The sequence below is a fragment of the Macaca thibetana genome, chromosome 16, assembly GCF_024542745.1.
Source record: "Macaca thibetana thibetana isolate TM-01 chromosome 16, ASM2454274v1, whole genome shotgun sequence".
In the NCBI taxonomy this organism is placed as follows: Eukaryota; Metazoa; Chordata; class Mammalia; order Primates; family Cercopithecidae; genus Macaca; species Macaca thibetana.
In genome coordinates, this window is record NC_065593.1 from 46,544,213 (window position 1) to 46,562,645 (window position 18,433).

General features: G+C 51.7%; 2 protein-coding genes and 2 long non-coding RNA genes across 6 annotated transcripts in view; 2 read left to right on the top strand and 2 right to left on the bottom strand.

Moving 5' to 3' along the window:
* HOXB3 (homeobox B3) overlaps positions 1-11,107 on the top strand; it is a 26,652-nt gene extending 15,545 nt beyond the window's left edge. Inside the window, exons 2-4 of the mRNA XM_050763008.1 lie at positions 4,327-7,323; positions 7,470-7,930; positions 8,772-11,107. Of these exons, the coding sequence (XP_050618965.1) occupies positions 7,208-7,323; positions 7,470-7,930; positions 8,772-9,625 (1,431 nt within the window). The 5' untranslated portion in view covers positions 4,327-7,207 and the 3' untranslated portion in view covers positions 9,626-11,107. The remainder of the gene's footprint in view (positions 1-4,326; positions 7,324-7,469; positions 7,931-8,771) is intronic.
* Positions 8,790-13,353, bottom strand: LOC126938642 (uncharacterized). 2 transcript variants are annotated; one of them, XR_007720138.1, is made up of 5 exons: positions 13,227-13,353; positions 11,505-11,596; positions 10,011-10,061; positions 9,557-9,619; positions 8,790-8,935 (listed from the first exon to the last, which is right to left on the bottom strand). It is a non-coding gene; the product is annotated as an uncharacterized LOC126938642 (long non-coding RNA). The 2 variants fall into 2 exon arrangements; XR_007720139.1 differs by having other exon boundaries at positions 13,221-13,353.
* Positions 13,354-13,927: 574 nt separating this feature from the next.
* LOC126938638 (uncharacterized) lies at positions 13,928-16,472 on the bottom strand. 2 transcript variants are annotated; one of them, XR_007720130.1, is made up of 3 exons: positions 15,584-15,653; positions 14,410-14,549; positions 13,928-14,152 (listed from the first exon to the last, which is right to left on the bottom strand). It is a non-coding gene; the product is annotated as an uncharacterized LOC126938638 (long non-coding RNA). The 2 variants fall into 2 exon arrangements; XR_007720129.1 differs by lacking the exon at positions 15,584-15,653 and adding an exon at positions 16,398-16,472 and having other exon boundaries at positions 13,929-14,152.
* Positions 14,829-17,375, top strand: HOXB2 (homeobox B2). The gene is made up of 2 exons (XM_050762812.1): positions 14,829-15,473; positions 16,288-17,375. Exons 1-2 carry the CDS (start codon positions 15,086-15,088, stop codon positions 16,968-16,970), a joined length of 1,071 nt encoding a protein of 356 aa, XP_050618769.1. The 5' UTR covers positions 14,829-15,085; the 3' UTR covers positions 16,971-17,375.
* Positions 17,376-18,433: the final 1,058 nt, after the last annotated feature.

An 18,433-nucleotide genomic window follows, 5' to 3' on the forward strand; every position in this document is an offset into this window, starting at 1 on the left:
CCTTTTTGTCCTACCACCCCTTCACAGGCTCGGCTGGGGAGAGGGCAGTGCCCCCACACATGGGGTGGGGAAAATGTACAGCTTGGATTTTTCTTCATTCACTGCAGCGACCTTTTTCTTCTTTTGATCCCCACTATTGCTGAGCAGGGTCTATGCGGGCCTCCTCTTCTCCATTCTGTGTGCCCCTTTGTTCCCTCCTGCTCTGGCTTATTGGAGAGCTGGAGATGGGGATCCAAATGCCAAGAGCCTTCTTCATTAGCAATTCCCACTTTACAACCCCCAGCTTTGAAATCTTTATTAATACTTAAGGGAAAATGGAGATTCGGGTGAGTATGTGAACTTTACACCCCTCTGCTAGGGCTACAAAGTTGGGCAGTGAAGCTGGAAAACAGTGTGGGACCGGGAACTCAGACAGGGCCAGGAAGAAACACATCGCTAAACATCTGAGAACCCAGGCTCCCAGGTCCTAGCTCCCCAGCTAGCCAGTGGGCTAGGCAAATTTTGTGCTGATTGAGTCAGGAGCAGGATCCTTGACTGCCCCAAGTCTGAGATCAGAAATCAGTTTTAAAAGAGCCAACCAGCATGCCCTTATTGAGAGAATTTTTGTTTGCTAGTTGATGCATTTCTGGGGGAAGAGAGAAACAGGCGCGATCCCGTTGAGGTCTATAAGGGCAGGTAGCCCTTGATTGCTCCAGAAGGTTTAAAGTGCTCCCGTTGCCTGATACTGGTTACCCAGTAGGGTGGGGGAGAGAAGTGCCAGAGTGAGTGCTCTGGCTCTGAAGAAACGGAATGGAAGAGGAAAGGATGTCTGTGAAGAAGGGCATTTTCTCTAATCTTTACCCTTATTATTATTTTTTTTACTTCATTATGCTAGTGTCTCTGTCTCTTACTCAATTTTTCTCTTTTTCAATTTCTCTTTCTCCTCCTTTCTCTCTCTCTGTCTCTCTCTCTCTCTCTCTCTCTCTCTCTCACACACACACACACACACACACACCCTACACATGGGCACACACACACAGTTTCCCAGGTTTCCCTCCCAAATCCAAGAAGAAATTGTTCCCTCTTCTGTATTTCCAGTCTGCTCCGAAATCATGGCTTCACTCTCTGGGATGATAAGCCTTTCTCCTGCTTCTCTTTTCCCAGACCCCAAAGTCTCCCCTCAGACTGCTCTGGCCTCCCCCACCCCAAGTTCCTTGCCCAAACTCCTCACTACCAGCCTTTGTCCCCTGAAGTTTGAAAAGCCCCTGGCCAGCAGCAACACCTCAGTCCAAACGGGGGCCCTCAGGGGTGCCCGTTCCACCCTCCATCCTCCAGCCTCCCAGCCCTAATCAGAGGGCAGCCCGCCTGCTGGCCAGAGACCTCTGAGAAAGGAAGAAAAAAGGCAAGACAGAAACTAAACTGGGATCTAATTGCCTCCCAAGCATTCCAAATGGGCGCTGTACTCCAGAATTAAGAAGCCCCCACTCCATCTCCTACCGCATTTGGGGGTGTATGTCCTCTGAGATTTTCTCCAGGTTCGTTTTCTTGCTTCTCCGTCCTCTTTTTCACTCCCACCCCACTATGCCCCACTGCCTTCTGTAGCCCGAGGGACCACAAAGGGTTGAGGAGGCTTGAGGAAGGGAGGGGTCTGCCGTTGTCTCTGGAACACTCCTCCACCCCCAGCTCAGCTCCGGCCTGCTTCTCCAGCAGCCGGCCCGGGGCTGGCTGGGTGCCTTCTGGACTCTCGTATTATTCCTAGAGGCAAAGCTGCGCAGTCCCAAAAGCGATGAAGTTCTCCTCTTCTCTGTTTTACAATGACCTTCTCTAACCCAATGATAGTAACAGCTAGGACAGTAGAGTTTTGAGGTACATTCTTGGCTTTTCTTTAATTTGGGGGATTGATAGAAAAAAACTCAAAGGTACTGGTTTCTTTAAGCTTCTGGCAACCTCCCTGGCCTGAGTTACCGACCCACCAGGCTCAAAGTTACACGGGGTCTGACCTGTGTATCTCTATCTAGTGTAGAGATATCAGGACAGACATTTTGCAGCCACATACTCAGGCACCCCTAACAGGTCTGTTTGGGGGTCCAGGCTGGCTTGAGCCCCAAGTCTAGGTCTGACTTGGATGTTTTCTTTTCTTGATACTACTAATATACACAGAAAAATACTAATAAACACAGAATAATAGCTACTAATAAACACAGAAAAATAGTTCCCACCCTCCATCCTGAAGTCCCCCAACCCGTGCTTCCCCCCAGCCATCAACTTTCTAGGTAGGAGATGGGGTCCTCAGGACATTACATTCTGAGGCTCTGCAAGTGGCTCCTGTTGCTGGAGGGCAGGAAGGCCACAGGTACCCCCAGTTTATCAGGGTCCCCGGAAACCGGCTGCTCCAAATCACCTGGCCTGACTTAGCCTTGCCCAGAAGAAGTAGGGCCTGGAGGCCAGGGGCCACTCCCTATCTTATCCCAAAGTAGAGCCTGTGAGTAGGGAGAGAGAGGGAATGAGGGAAGCTTTGCCAGACACTGCCAGCCTTTGCTGGAGGGGACACAATAGCTGGAAGTCAAGTCTCACCTTTGTTGTCCCCAGTCCCGTTCCCTCTCCTGGTGCATCCAGATGGGAGAAGGCAAAAGCTAAGTATTCTAACCAGGAAATCACAGGGTAGTGCCTTACACGAAGTTAAGAGAACTAGTTTTCCAAGCTGCCTTTAGAGAAGAGGGTCAGCTTTCTATTTCATCCCCTAGCTCCGAGTCAGCAGTTAGGTAGAGTTGCAAACACTCCTGCTTTGAGAAATGTCCTGGTGCTCTTTTTGTCTTTTCCTTCCTCCCGGAATGACTATTCCCCACCCCCTGTCCCAAATCTGCAGACACCTACATTTTTGGCTCCTGTCTTCCTCCTACAGGCCTCCTCCTTGCCTTTTCCTGCCCTGCTCAAACACACCCTAAGAAAACTTTAGCTTTTGTGGCCTTCCTCACTTGTGCCAAGAGTCATAAATCTTGCAGGGCAGAGAGAAACAAACAGGGTTGTTCTGAATAATAATAATAACCATATTCCATCTCTTCTGCCAGTGTATTTAAAATTAAGCCACCCTGCTAGTTCTTCTCAGAAGTACAAATGTCCTTATCACCTCTTAGCTCCTTCTGCCTATCCGGAGGTGAGAATCCTAACAGAAACTTCTCCGTAAAGTTCTTTCAGCCTGTCTACTGCCAGCCAGTCTGGAGCTCAAGCTAAAACACAGAGTTCTCCTTTTGTCACCCTTTTCTCAACCCTCCTCCCCCTGCAAGATGTTCTGGGTTTTTAAAATCATCACTCACCGCTTGTTGTCTGTTCTCAAAAAGAAAAAGGGGGAGGGGGTGTTGTTGTTGTTGTTGTTGTTTTAAAAGGTCTGGTTTTTCCCTCTCCCTCGGTTAGTGACTGGGCCTGGAGATTGGGGGGAGATTTGGGAGGAATAGAGAGGGTGTAGTGGAGGGAAGAAGACGGGGCTGGAGACTCAGAAGGAGGGAGCCAGAGTGTGAGGGTTGGAGACCCAGCCACCAGTCCCTGAGGAGCGAAACTACTTTCTAAAAAAGTCCTGGTCTTCCAATTGCGAATGAGTGCAGAGGGGCACCCGGCACCCTCACCCCGCCCCGGGCGAGGCCTGTCTTTGACTCAGCCTCCAAATGCTACTTCTCAAATTAGCATAATGGTTCACTAGTGGGGTATGGGGGGAGCTGTGAACTTCACCGCCCTTCCTTGCCTTTGCTCACCTCTTCCTCCCTGTCCCCCCAATCTAGATTTAAATTTTTACCCGTTCTTAAAAAACAAAAAACAAAAAACAAAAACCCTCCCTTCTTTCCTTCTCACTCTTTTTTTGGGGAGCGGGGTATTTTAAAATTTCCCCCCTTTGCCATCACCACCATCACCTTCCCTCCTTATCAGGCATCTAAGCTTGCTAAAGGGGGAGAGGTGGGGGGGTATGTGAGCTTGTGTGTGAGTGAGTGAGTGTGTGTGTGTGTCTGTGTGGTTTTTTTTCCCTGTGCAAAAGCAGAGGCCATTGTTACGGAGAGTAGGGCGTACCAGTCTTATAGGGCAACCACACTGTGGCGGCTTAGCCCTGCTGGAGCCCGGAGCTGGATTCTGGCGAGCTGAGCTGCCCGGCACCTTTCGGTCTTCTATTTTTTTTCCCGCTCCCCCACCCCCTCCCTCCTGCGCACCCCTGCTCCTAAGCCGAGTGAATTGAAGCGGACGCCGCGCGGCTCCTCTGGCCGGTCTGCCCCTCGGGCTCCCCAGCCGGGGTGGCTTTGCGGGGCGGGGGGGCGGGGGGCGACGCAGCTTTAAACAGTGGTCTTTTTTTCCTTTGCCTTCAAGGAGGGGAGATTTCTCGCCTGCCGCTCGCGCTGGGGCTCGATGTGAATATATATTATGTCTGCCTGTTCTCCCCTCGTCGGTGGCTAAGGTAAGCTGGACTGAAATAGGCTATCAGTTTGTGAATGGCGGAGAGTATGTCTCAATGATTTATGGCCCATATGACTCCAATCTCGGTTCAAGAAGAGTTCACAAGCTTTAAGCTTCCTTCCACGCAGCGACTCTCTCTCTCTCTCTCCCTCCCTCCCTCCCTCCCTCCCTCTCTCTCCCTCTCTCTCTCTCTCCCTCTCTCCCCTCTCTCTTCCTGCTTCTCTCCTCTTTTATCCTCTCTTTTCTTTCAGCAGCCAGATCCAGGGCTGAATTTTCTCCCCGGCTGCTAAGAAAGTCTCAGCCTTTCTCTCTCTTCCTTTCTTGTTATTTTATTTTTCTTCCTCCCATTAATTTTTTTAAGTCCTGGAAGATGGCCTATCCCCTCTCTCGGGGCTTCCCCAGCTATTGTTAGTCTCCTGGCAGTCCCTGGGGTGTGCTTGGCAAGGTGGGGTTCTTGGGGGGGCTCATCTCCCTTCTCCAGCGAGACCCTGGGGGGAAGCCGGCAGCCACCGTCTCCCTCCCTCCCTCCCTCCCGAGGAGCCATATGGAACCAGAATTTTTCCAACATGGAGGCAAGGGAAATAGATCTGTTTGGCTTGGTAGAGCTGTTCCCCACCCCCTCTTGTTCTGGATCCCAGATCTCGGGTCCCCTCGGCACCTTTCCCTCTTCCCACTGTCCCGTCCGCCAGGCCTCAGCGCCCTCCAACCCGGAGCCCTGCTGAGCCAAGTCCCGAAGCGGAGTTTGTAAGGCGCTTTTTAATTCGGTTACCTCCGGCTCCCAAACTTGCTGCCGCCCGCGGGGCTCGGCCCTCGGCCGGCTGGTGTGCTGGGAACCTGTCTCCGATAACCGTTTTGGTGTCCTGATCGCTTGCTCTTCTTCCCCTCCTTGGGCCATCGTAGGTGGCTGGTAGGTCGTCGCCAGCCGCTGCAGCAGCAGCGACCGGCCGAGGCAGCCTGGCAGCAGCAGCCAGGGACTACCCGGGTGCACAAACCTTCCCAGCCCTGTCTGCACCACCGGCGGAGTCTCCATTCTTTCCTATCGCGTCTCTGGCTCCTTCGCTTTCCACACTGGCCTCCGTCCGGCGATGGTTTGGGGTTTATTGCAAGGGGAGCGGCAGGAATTTCGGCCCCAGGCGTCTAGTTAAATTATTGTTTTATTATTATTACTATAATCATCATCATCATCATTATTATTGCTGTAACAATCATTTAGACTAAATAAAGCCAGGGACCAGCCAGCCAACCCCCTCCAACGTTTTTATTTCATTCTCTTCTCTATTAATAACAACCACAACTAATGCCTGTTAATTAATTCCCCCTTCAGCCAGGGTTGCTCGGAAGCTAATTTTGGTTAAATCAGCAGAGGCTAATGGTAATAATAATAAAGGGATTGGGTCAGCCTGGTCAATTGAACTCTGGTTCTCCCTTGAAGGACCTGCTGCTTTGCAGACCCATGTGTATTTCCAGAAACCAATCGGAACTCAGGGTTACACTGATTCCTTTTTGAGTATAAATCTGTGCCATGAAGAAGGGGATTTATGTGAGGGAGGGACTTTCTTCACCTGCACTTCTTTTATTTTGTTTTCCTATGTTTAGTTTTATTTGGAGTTGACCAGCTAGGCTGAATGAGATTAAAGTTTTCCAAACACACATGGCAGTACGGAGGTTTTATGAAAAGTGGTGGTGAAGAGTTGGGAGAGAGAGAGGAAAAAAAAATGTAGTCAGAAGTTTCAGAACAAATACACAAAAATCCTATGTTAGTTTGAATCTTTATTTTTCTGGCACACTTTTAAAAGGCTGTATTAAAATAGTTATTATTATTATTATTATTATTATTATTATTTGCCTCAGGGAACCTCAGTCAACAGGAATACCTCTGTTTCTAACCCAGAGAATAATATTGTTAAAATTGCTTTGTTGATTATTTTTCTCGGGAATAACTTTCTCTTTTGGAAAGCACTTTCCCTGTCTCAGTAGAAAAGTCTAGCAGTTGTAACTTCTTGTTTCTTATTTTCTTTGGGGGAAATCAAAGAAAACAGACTGTGAAGGAAAGGGTGGGAAAAATTAAGTCTCATGGAAAAAAAAAAAGAGAGGTCCAGGGAGAGACCTGGGCCAAATGGTCACAGCACCAACTGGCATGGCCCAGGAAATTGAAACAATCCTGCTCCATTTGGGGGCCCCACAGGGCCATTGGCTGCCCAATCCCAGGTTTGGCTGAGCAAAGACAGGAGCTGGAGGTGGTGGTACCTGCAGCAGGGCCATGGACAGATGAGTCTCAGTTCAGCTGACTCTTGAGGTTAAAAATCCTCAGGAGGTATCTAGGTCAGGCTGTTGTTGTCTTCCTGGTAGGGGAGTGGTGGGAAGTGGAGAGGACACCTCACAAGAGAAGCTTCTCCGACGAACTTGCTTCTCCTGCATGTCTTTTCAGAAGATCCTTTGGTTTCCCTTCAGGCTAGACTTTGCTTGGGCAAGAGACCTAAACCGACTTGGAAGGAGGCAAAGGCTGGAAGCACAGAAGCCTCTGGGCTCAGAGGAGGGTGTTGATGATGCTTTTATTTTGGAGTCTCCTAGTGTCCCCTCCCTTGAGCCATCCTATCCCAGAGTTGGGGAGGAGAGAGAGGGAGAGAGGAACTAGGGGAGGTGAGGGGTTAGTGCACAGGCAGGAGAGAAGCAATGGCCTTTGCCATAGATTCTACATCTAGGCAGTCTTGAAAGGCATATAGTATTTATTTGTTTATTTTTTTAGTGGAAATGAAAACTGGTGGGCTTTTTTTCCTCGGCATCTGCTTTGGAGATGTTGGGGAGGGGAGAAGAAAAAACCCTATTGATGTCAGTTCCCTTTTCAGTTCCTAAGATGGATTCGAGCCCCAGTCCTCTTCTCCGCCTTGTGTCTCTTCTCTCGCCCCGCAGGTCAGCCGCTTGGAACAGACCCTGGAGGAGGGGGGCAGAGAGGGGAGGGGGTTGGGGGGGGGTCCTGCGTGTCACGTGACCCCCAGGGTTGCCAATGTCCGGTCCTGAGGGTATCAGGCCTTTCCAAGTTGCCACCCACTGCCCAGGCCTCACCCAGCGATGCAGAAAGCCACCTACTACGACAACGCTGCGGCTGCTCTCTTCGGAGGCTATTCCTCGTACCCTGGCAGCAATGGCTTCGGCTTCGACGGCCCCCCCCAACCCCCATTTCAGGCCGCCACGCACCTGGAGGGCGACTACCAGCGCTCAGCATGCTCGCTGCAGTCCCTGGGCAACGGTGCCCCACATGCCAAGAGCAAGGAGCTCAACGGCAGCTGCATGAGGCCGGGTCTGGCCCCGGAGCCCCTGCCCGCCCCGCCCGGCTCACCCCCGCCCAGCGCCGCACCTACCAGTGCCACTAGCAACAGCAGTAATGGGGGCGGGCCCAGCAAAAGTGGTCCCCCAAAGTGCGGTCCCGGCACCAACTCCACCCTCACCAAACAGATATTCCCCTGGATGAAAGAGTCGAGGCAAACGTCCAAGCTGAAAAACAGCTCCCCCGGCACAGGTACCAGTTCTCTGCCTTCCTTGTCCTCAGCTTTTGTCCGAGCCAGGAATGTCACTGTTATTCTAGCATCCAGCCCCTAGGCGCCCAAGAGGCTGCCTGGGAACAATATTAGGTGGCCGGCGGGTACATTTTTGATACCCCCACCCCCTAATGACCCTTTACCCTGCCAACACCCTCCTCCCTCTAGCCGCCCTCCACCAGAGCTTCTGAAAGCTCCAGAAGGCCAGGTCCATGGCCTCAAAGCCCTTCCCAAGGCCACAGAGCCAAGACGAGGCGCTGCCAGGAGGATGCAGAGTCGTCAAGGATTATTATTAAGTATGATTACTGTGGGTATTAATCACAATCGCTCGGACGGCCCAGGGTCCCGGCCTCCAGGCACGGCAGCCTCTTCGTGCGACACTTCTTGCCCACGAGTGTCCAGATTACCCCGAGGGTTCTCCTCAGTCTCCCATCCTGTCCTCAGGACGGGGTGGGCAGGGAGGGGAAATGTCTTCCCTGACCTGGAATTGGGGATAGAGGGGAGAAAGCACGCACGCGAAAATCCAGCCCTAAATAAATGGCCATGCGGCTCTGTCTGCGTGACATGATCAAATTTTCATAAGCTGGGGCAGCGAAAGGAGAACAGGTCTCTTAATAAATGCCACTATTATAGAGTGTCCGCTAATGCGACGGGCGGTGGGGTGGGGGAGTGAGGAGGAGGCGGGGACGCGAAGGGGAGGGCAGCGGGGGCTCCGAGTCCAGGCCTGGATTTATTAAGAAACGATGCATTCAATTTCGGCGTGTTCAGTAATTATCTTTTATTTCATTTTCTCCCCTTCCCACCCCTCCCCCTCGAATCCAGCAGAGGGCTGTGGTGGTGGCGGCGGCGGCGGTGGCGGTGGCGGCGGCAGTGGTGGCAGCGGGGGCGGTGGCGGCGGCGGCGGCGGGGGAGGGGACAAGAGCCCCCCGGGGTCGGCGGCGTCCAAGCGGGCGCGGACGGCATACACGAGCGCGCAGCTGGTAGAGCTGGAGAAGGAGTTCCATTTTAACCGCTACCTGTGCCGGCCTCGCCGTGTGGAGATGGCCAACCTGCTGAACCTCAGCGAGCGGCAGATCAAGATCTGGTTCCAGAACCGGCGCATGAAGTACAAGAAGGACCAGAAGGCCAAGGGACTGGCCTCGTCGTCAGGGGGCCCATCTCCAGCCGGCAGTCCCCCGCAGCCCATGCAGTCCACGGCCGGCTTCATGAACGCCTTACACTCCATGACCCCCAGCTACGAGAGCCCGTCCCCACCCGCCTTCGGTAAAGCCCACCAGAATGCCTACGCGCTGCCCTCCAACTACCAGCCCCCTCTCAAAGGCTGCGGCGCCCCGCAGAAGTACCCTCCGACCCCGGCGCCCGAGTATGAGCCGCACGTCCTCCAAGCCAACGGGGGCGCCTACGGGACGCCCACCATGCAGGGCAGTCCGGTGTATGTGGGCGGGGGCGGCTACGCGGATCCGCTGCCGCCCCCTGCCGGCCCCTCCCTCTATGGCCTCAACCACCTTTCCCATCATCCTTCCGGGAACCTGGACTACAACGGGGCGCCCCCTATGGCGCCCAGCCAGCACCACGGACCCTGCGACCCCCACCCCACCTACACAGACCTCTCCTCTCACCACGCGCCTCCTCCTCAGGGTAGAATCCAAGAAGCGCCCAAATTAACACACCTGTGATGGGAAAAGGCGGACGAGGGTTAGGAGATGGGGAGGAAGAGGGAGATTGTGGAGCTCTGGGGGGCAGTTTGGAGGTCTGAAAGAGGGACCAGGGAGGTGGTAGCTAGGCTTCCTGGTCAGAACGGGCCTGGAGCTCCTTCCCCTCCCCCCCCTGGCCTGAGAGATTGCTTTTAAGTCCACCCCTTGTTCCATCTGCCTGCCAACCCATCGGAAAGGAATCCACAGCAGATTGGAGATGACCCCGTCAACCCCAGGGCTCCAGCACTACCAAGCTGGAATTCCACGCCCTGGAGTGGGGTAGAGGAAGACAAGATAGGATGAGGCAGAGAAGCACATTTTACAAACCAGACGAGATGGCTAGGCCATCACCAACCAACGGACTTACCTTACATCTTTGTAGGTAATTCCCCCCAAATCTTGATTTTTTTCAGTTATCCTTTAAAAAACAAGAAAACACATTTCAAACCCAAAGGGCACAAAGCACGTTCCCTTCCAACTTTCCCAAAACCTCAAATTTGTTCCCATTTATTTGAAGTTTATTGAGGTATCTACCCCCTCCATTTCTAGCCCCAGGTTTTTCTGCTCTAGGACATTGATATCTATACATCCCACCCCCATCAATTACAATTTTTAGAGGGCTCAGGGATGGTGAGAGATCCTGAAAGAGCTGCCTATATTATAAATTATATATTTTTTTCTTTTAAGGAAAAGTGTGTAGGCTAGGGCAGGCAGGTTGTTAGGACTGAAGGTTTGCCCATTCTGCTGCCTCTATCTCAGCTCCAGCTCCATCCCCCTCTCTCCACAGAAAGCAGTTGGTGACACAAGGTTCTATACTTTTCTTTTCTTCTGTTGCTCTCTTGACTTAACGTGAAAACAGGGTATATTTGAACAAACTGTCTGTCCCAGGCAGGGGCTGGGCAGGGCCTGCGTGCCTTGCTCAGCCTCCTGACAGGACACTTTTGTTGCACTTAGAGTTTACATTTTAATGGATGTAAAAACAACTGTGAGAGATGTCTGGGCCTGCAGAAGTCCAGCATTGCTCAAAAAAGCGTGTGTTCTAGTGAACATTTTCATATATATTTATTGGTTATAGCCTGTTAAAATATTTTCTTTTTTGTATTATTTATCCCCCTACATTATGTATTTATATGAGGGAAAAAAAGGAAAAAATTGTACTTTTTTAGTATTTACTTGTTATAAAGGACATTGTGTTTCCTGTCATGTAAAACCAGCTATTTTAGTTACTATTGTACTCTAGAAAAGAGCTGTAGATTTATGTTAAACTCGTACTTATGAGCAATTGTAATTAGTTCTAAAAGGCATGAACTCAGCTCCTGATTGTCACTGTATAGTCCTGAATTTGTAGAACTAGAGTTAATTCCCTCTTGGAACTTTCTTTGTTCTTCAGTAGTTACTTTTTTCCTTACCTAAAAGGGTTGTCTGTCAAACAATTCTTGAATAAACTTTCTGTTATCAATTTTATCTTGTCCTGGTGGTCCAATTTAGATAGCAGAGCAAGGCTGTTGACTGCCAAATTTCCCCCAAGGGAAGAAGGACAAGGACATTAAAGACCCTTCCCTGGCCTTTTTGTCCACTGCCCAGGTTCCGGTCTCCCCCTTGATATGTCTTAAGTTTAAATACCATTTTCTCACTCATAAGAGCCTGTAACATTTTGCCAACTTCTTTAGCTGTGGTTTAAGTGACAAGTTGGGAGAAGTAAGGGGGACTCTTGGGTGCTCTCTGTAGGTTTTTCTGTTTGGCCTCTATGCCTCTAGGTTTTTCATTCATTGGCCTTTCGTCTGTTAGTGCCTTTGGCCACAACCTCCATGCACCACCCCCCACCCCTTCCCACTACCAACAAGAAAATCTGGCAGATTACGGTTTCTTCCACGAAACCTAAACTTCTTCACAATCCTCTTCCGGAGCCACAAAGAAGATGTCACGTGACCCGAAGCCCAACCACCATTGGGTCTAAAATGAAAACAAAGAAAAATGATTTAAAAAAAAAATCTGAGGCCTAGACTTCTCAGGTCAAACTTTAAAACTAAGTAAAATTAAATCACTAAATAAAACTCGAGGCGGAGGGAGGGGAAGCTCGTTTGATTTCCCCTGCCAGAGAAAGGGGAGAGGAGGGTGGGAGAAGCTATTGGATCTAAGCATAAATAAAACGGTCCCCAGGCTAAAGTGCGGCTCTGTTTCCACCATCCTTGGGAAAACTTCATTTCTTAGTCGTGGTTCCATAAAAGTTTTATCACATTGGAGTGAGAATAGAGAGGGTCTGTCAAAGATGAAATGTCACCGCCGAGTCGCTGGAGCCGATAAGAGTGAGAAGACAGGGCGGCTGAAATATGGAGCTAATTCGTTGAAAGAGAAGCGATGGCTGCTTGCTGAAGAGCTGCATAATTCTAATTGTAAGCGATGTGCCTGCATTGCTTAATTAGGAGCATATATTTGGTGGTAGTCATGGTGGGGGAGTGAGAATCGTTCCAGGCCGTGCCTTAAAGCGAGGGCTGATTTTCATTTTTATGTTGCATCCTGGCAGTCCAAGGTTAGTAATTATAGTCTTTATGCAACAATAAATAACAATAAAAAAGCAACCTGAATTCTACACCCTCCCCCTTCCCCACCACCAAGTAGGATTTTAACTGGACTCGGCTCATCCAAGCAGCAAGCAATTTAGCATTGGGTCAGGCTATAATTTAAAGGCATAAGAGCGTGCAAAGTTTGATTGGGATCAAATAACGCTCAAGGGTTTTTCTTTCTTTCTCTTTCTCTCTTCTTCCCTGAATAACATTTTCTGAATGATATAACTAGATGAAGCACCATGTTTGATTCTGGGGGTGGGTTGGGTTGCTTATTTATCTAGCAGGAAAGAGGCCAAGAAAGAGAATTTAGCTTAAGTTTGAAAAACAGAGCTTTGGCTCGGAGCTGGAATTGCAAACAAGAAAAATAAGAACCAACTTGGCTTGGTGTTCCCTATCCTTCTCTTTGGAAGATTCCAGGCGCTCAGCTAAAGCAGCCAAAGACGAGGATAAAATATCCTTGCTGTAAAATTCACAGCAGGACAGGGGGGCGGGGGAGAGATGTCTCTGAGGAGGGTTCTCTTGGCCCCTTTTAACACCCAAGTTTTCCGCTGTTTGCTAATCTGGCCATAAAATCTGTCAGTAAGGGTTAGAGAGAGCTGTATTTCCTGCAGGGACAGTCTCTGCCCGAGTTGCCCAAGATAAGCTCTGGATCCTTCAGCCAGCTGGAGAAGCTGTTGCTAAACTTTCAGAGGTGTTCAAGGGGATGGCCAGAGGGAGAAGCCACTCTCAGGCCTCCCTGCATGACTTCCAGACACTGCTTACTATTTGGATTCTTCTATGCCCCATCCATACCTCTAAACGGCAATAATTGTTTTATTTGGAGCCGAGTTGCACACTACTATTGCTGGCCACTTTGCCCAGGTCAGAGTAGCTCTCTCTGTTCTCAGCCCTCCAGAGCATGACTCCCCGGTCCCTGCAGCCCCCACCTCCAACTCCCCTTTCTTCATCCTCCGCTCCCCCACCCTCATGCTTCTACTCAGACTTCTCTGCTCTTCTTTTTAAATACTCACCACCACCCACGCAGATGTTACATTGACAGAAAGTTTCTAGTTCCAGCTCCGGGCTCAGTTGCCATTTCTCTGCTAACCAGCCTTCTCCTGGCTGGGGTGCAGAGAGAGAGGAGGGGGAGGGGAGGCCAGAGCCGTGGGAGTTCTCCAGGCAAACTTTCCACCCAACTTAGCGCTTTCCCTCTGTCCCCATTTCCCATCTGTTTCCCAGCTCTCCCAGAATCACCTTTCTCTTTTGCACCCCCACCCCCACCCCCACCCCCAGGCCTTTTTAAGAGATGTGAAATTTTGGCTGTTCCCTCTGCTTTCCCAAAGAGCCAAATTCTTTGATGCAATCGGAGGGAGCTGTCAGGGGGCTAAGATTGATCGCCTCATCTCCTCTCCGTCCCTCTGACCCACTTATTTAAAAATCTTCCCCCAGATCGACTTTTCATTTTCTGCTTTGAGGCCTAGTTTCCCACCAATTGCTTGGGGCTTAGAGTCTTGTGCCCTCTTTCTATAGTAAATTACAACACTCTAAACTTCAGACTATCTCGGTCTCCTCAAAATAAAATAAATTTTAAAAGCATTTCCCCTCAGGAGCCAGAAATGGAATATCATCTCAGTGGTCATTATTTCCACCCGCGCCATTTTCAGGGAATTCTTCCTTGTCAGGGATTTTTTTTTTTTTTTTTTTTTTTAAACTAGCACAATGGCAAAAATGGGAGGGAAAGTCTCTTTGTCCTAGGGGAAAAGCTCCCCACCACATTCATGCACACACATACGCTGATCTGAACTTTGAGAGTGCTCTAAGTTAAATCAGTGGCTACCTGAGTTCTTGTTCATGTCCCTGGATATGGATACAGATATGAGCTTCAGGCTTGGGTGGGTACATGCACATCTTAGACTCTGCTTGTTTTCGGGGGGAGGGAGGTGTCACAGAGAAGCATGGATGCCTGAAAGTGAGGAAAGCAGGGGGACATAAGGGGAAGAGGCAGTGCTGCAAACACTGGGCAGAGACGAGAACCCAGGCCACACAGCGATGGAGGCCAGAGGCCCAAAAATGCCCCTCATGCTCCATCTCACTCTTATGTGTCCGCCTGGGAGTTCCTGTCCATTTCCCAAGATTTAACTGTTGCTTTTGGAGGGTTAACATGGGGATAGTGGTGCTGATGATTATAAATCTCTTTCTTATTTGCACCTTAACACTGACCTTTTTCAAAGAGTGGAAGCCTCTTTCGACTCCCTCTTCCTCCAACGCAGGGATCCTCACTCATCTTTTCTTGGGGAAGGGGAGAAGGGAAGACGATGCTGCTGGCCACGTAAGCCACGAAAGGAAAGCCTTAATTTACTCTATTAAAACATTTGGAAAAGAGGAAGGTTTCTCCCTTAGAGTCTCTTCTTTTCCAAGCTTCTGAAACCTTCTAACCTCCGAAAGGGAGGAGGAAGTGGTTTCTCTAGCTTTTCTGGAGAAAGGGAGGCACTGGGGAGAGAGCGTGTGAGGCACTGGTGTAGGAATGGGGGCTCATGGTGTCCAGGTCATGGTCCTCTGGTGTTTTTGAATCAATTAAAGCAAATAATGCTCTCTGTTTTCCACCAGGCCCAGACGAGCGATTGGCGGAGGCCGGTCCCGTGACCACGAATTCCCTGTAATTTCGCCGGAGTCCTGGGTTTAATAGAGATAGTCCCCATACGCTTGTATTTATCAGCAATATACAAATATAAAGGCCCAAAATTAAAAAAAAAAAAAAAAAAGAGAGAGAGACCGAAATCTCCCCCTCCCAAAATCGCTCCATTACATAAATCTGGGGGGGGCAGGAGGGGGGGTCCCTTCCGATCCTCCCTCCTGACGCCCCCCCCAGCAGCCCCCTCCCCCACCATTGAAAGCCATGAATTTTGAATTTGAGAGGGAGATTGGGTTTATAAACAGCCAGCCATCGCTCGCCGAGTGTCTGACTTCCTTCCCCGCTGTCTTGGAGACATTTCAAACTTCATCAATCAAGGAGTCGACATTAATTCCTCCTCCTCCTCCTTTCGAGCAAACCTTCCCCAGCCTCCAGCCCGGCGCCTCCACCCTTCAGAGACCCAGGAGCCAAAAGCGAGCCGAAGATGGGCCTGCTCTGCCGCCGCCACCGCCGCTGCTCCCCGCTGCCCCCCCGGCCCCCGAGTTCCCTTGGATGAAAGAGAAGAAATCCGCCAAGAAACCCAGCCAATCCGCCACGTCTCCTTCCCCGGCCGCCTCCGCTGTCCCGGCCTCCGGGGTCGGATCGCCTGCAGGTCGGTAAGCGTGGTGGGGGTGGGGTGAGGGGCACCCTACAAGAGGGGGAGAAAAAGCAGTGGAAGGAGGTTAAAAAAAAAAAGGTGGCAAGCCTGTTGGGGTTCCTTACCCCGTCCATTCCCGGGATGGGGAAGAAGAATATCCCACTGGGGGACAGGCCTGGCCGCTGCCAGCGTCTTTTTTTTTTTTTTTTTTTTTTTGTTTCCTCTCTCTCTCTCTCTCTCTCTCTCTCTCTCTCTCTCTCTCCCCCTACAGCTGATTTTGAAAGCTGGTTGGGGAAACGCCTTTTTTCTGCTAGAAGAAAATGATTTGATTGAGGTTTCCATCCGTATCTGTGTAGGGGAATGAATATGTTGTTGCTGGGATAGACTCTAGAAGCAGAAAAAGATTCGGTCCTTTCTGCCCCAACTCTAGGAGAAGAGGAAGAATTCAGAGCTAGGGAGGAAGAGGGGTGAAGAACAATCTTTATGACCCTCGCTCTGGTTGAGTTGGAAAGTTCCGAATTGAGGGGTCCACTGGGAGGGCTTGGGAGGGGGGATCTGAGGTTTCGGCGCCAAAGGGAGCGGCTCTCCGCCCCCTGCGTGGCCCGTGGGCGGCTCTGAATGCTTTGCCGTGACCTGGGCCGGGGCTGTCGACTAGGGAGGGAGAGAAGAAAACCCAAAAGCAGTGAAAGCGAGCCGCTGTGGGGTGGGGGCGGGGGTGGGGTGGCGAGGAAGGGGAGAGGTGATACTGGTTTTGGCGGATGGGTTAGTCCGAACTAAGGTTGGGCTGAGTACACTGCCCGCTTTGACGCCCAGCTTGTTTTCCCTGCAGATGGCCTGGGACTGCCGGAGGCTGGTGGCGGCGGGGCGCGCAGGCTGCGCACGGCTTACACCAACACACAGCTGCTGGAACTGGAGAAGGAATTCCACTTTAATAAGTACCTGTGCCGGCCACGCCGCGTCGAGATCGCAGCCTTGCTGGATCTCACCGAAAGGCAGGTCAAAGTCTGGTTCCAGAACCGGCGCATGAAGCACAAGCGGCAGACGCAGCACCGAGAGCCGCCGGATGGGGAGCCTGCCTGCCCGGGCGCCCTGGAGGACACCGGCGACCCTGTCAAGGAGCCCGCGGTCAGCCCGGGCGGCCCCTCCGCCTCGCGGGCGGCGTGGGAAGCCTGCTCTCACCCGCCGGAGGTGGTGCCGGGGGCCTTAAGCGCCGCGGACCCCCGACCTTTAGCCGGTGGCTTAGAGGGCGCGGGCGCGCCGAGCCCTGGCTGCGCGCTGCGTGGGGCGGGCGGGCCGGAGCCGGGACCATTGCCAGAAGATGTCTTCCCGGAGCGCCAGGATTCGCCTTTCCTTCCCGACCTTAACTTCTTCGCGGCCGACTCCTGTCTCCAGCTATCCGGAGGCCTCTCCCCTAGCCTGCAGGGTTCTCTCGACAGCCCCGTCCCCTTTTCCGAGGAAGAGCTGGACTTCTTCACCAGCACGCTCTGTGCCATCGACCTGCAGTTTCCCTAACCCGTTTCCTCCTCCCGGTCCTTTCCACCCCCGCGCTCCTTGGTCATCTACTGGAAAAATCGAGCCTCTCCTACCCCCAGTCGCATAGACTTATGTGTTTTCCTAAAATTCAGGTATTACTGAATTAGCGTTTAATCCACTCCCTTTTTTCTTCTAAAATATTGGGCACTCGGGCATCTTTTAAAATTCACACAGAAAAATTCCGTTTGGTAGACTCCTTCCAATGAAATCTCAGGAATAATTAAACTCTAGGGGGACTTTCTTAAAAATAACTAGAGGGACTTATTTTCCTCTTTTTTATGTTTTAGACTGTAGATAATTTATTAAAATTCTTTAATAATAGGAAAAGGGGAAAGTATTTATTGTACATTATTTTCATAGATTAAATAAATGTCTTTATAATACGAAAACGAGTGTTTGTGTTGGGACTTAACCTCTTTCCCCGCGGCCCCAAGGCCGGTCCTTACCCCTCCAGCACCTGTGCGAAGTTGATTCGGTTCAGCGGCCCATGTGGCAGCAAAGCCTCCTGGGCCGGCGAAGTCCGGGTGGTACAAAGGTGACCCGATTGATGGCCGCTTCGCCCACGGCTCCGGCAAGAGTCGGGAGTTTGCAGGAAGCTCGGTCACCTCCCTGCCCCTCAGCAGAGGGCCTCTGGTCCTGAGCGGGTGGTCCTGGGGCCTCTGCTTAGAAATAAAGGTGGGCAGGTGGAGGGAGAAAGTATACAGCGAACAGTGGAAGGTGCAAGGAGAGGAAGCCTGGGGACAGGCTTTTGGGGTCGTGGCGGGGGCAGAAGTTTCCTGGAATTGGGAAGAATCCAAGGGTTTCCTTAGACTTCTTGCTTCTTATGACCGAAAGCCGGTGTAGGGCCTTTTTCTGAACTCAAGAAGCCTAGGGACGAGAGGCCTGGGGCTTGAGCCGGGCCTCTTTGGGAGTTGTAGGTGGCTCTCCAAGGAGTGGAGTGGAGTCGGGGATTTTCTCGGGAAGCCGGGCCCCGCACCCAGGGATGGTAACTGCTTCCAAGTGGGCAAGAAAAGAGGCCAGCTGAGAAATGTGGCGCTGCCGGGACACCCATGGACTCGGGGGCTTCTGGGCTTTGGGGGACCATCCGAGAAGCAGCCGGGCGAGAAGCCCAGGGAGGCCCGGCAGCGTCGCCAGGCGCTGGACCTGCAGGGAGAGAAGGAGGAGCGAGGAGAGCGGGACTGAGACAGGGAAGCAAAGACGATGCTCAAAATGGCGCTGGGGCCGGGCGGCGGGCGAGGGGGGGGCGCGAGGGAAGAGGCTGTGGCCGCCATGACAGCCGCTGCGGGAGGCGCCGGCCCAGCCGGGATCTGCCCCCGCCCCCGCGTCCTCCCAGCCGGATTTTCCAGAGGCCAGGGAAGAAGGGGAGCCTGGGAGTCCCACCTTAGTTTTTGTTTGTTTGATTTTTTTTTTATTTTTAAAGTGAGCTCAACGGACGCTGAGGA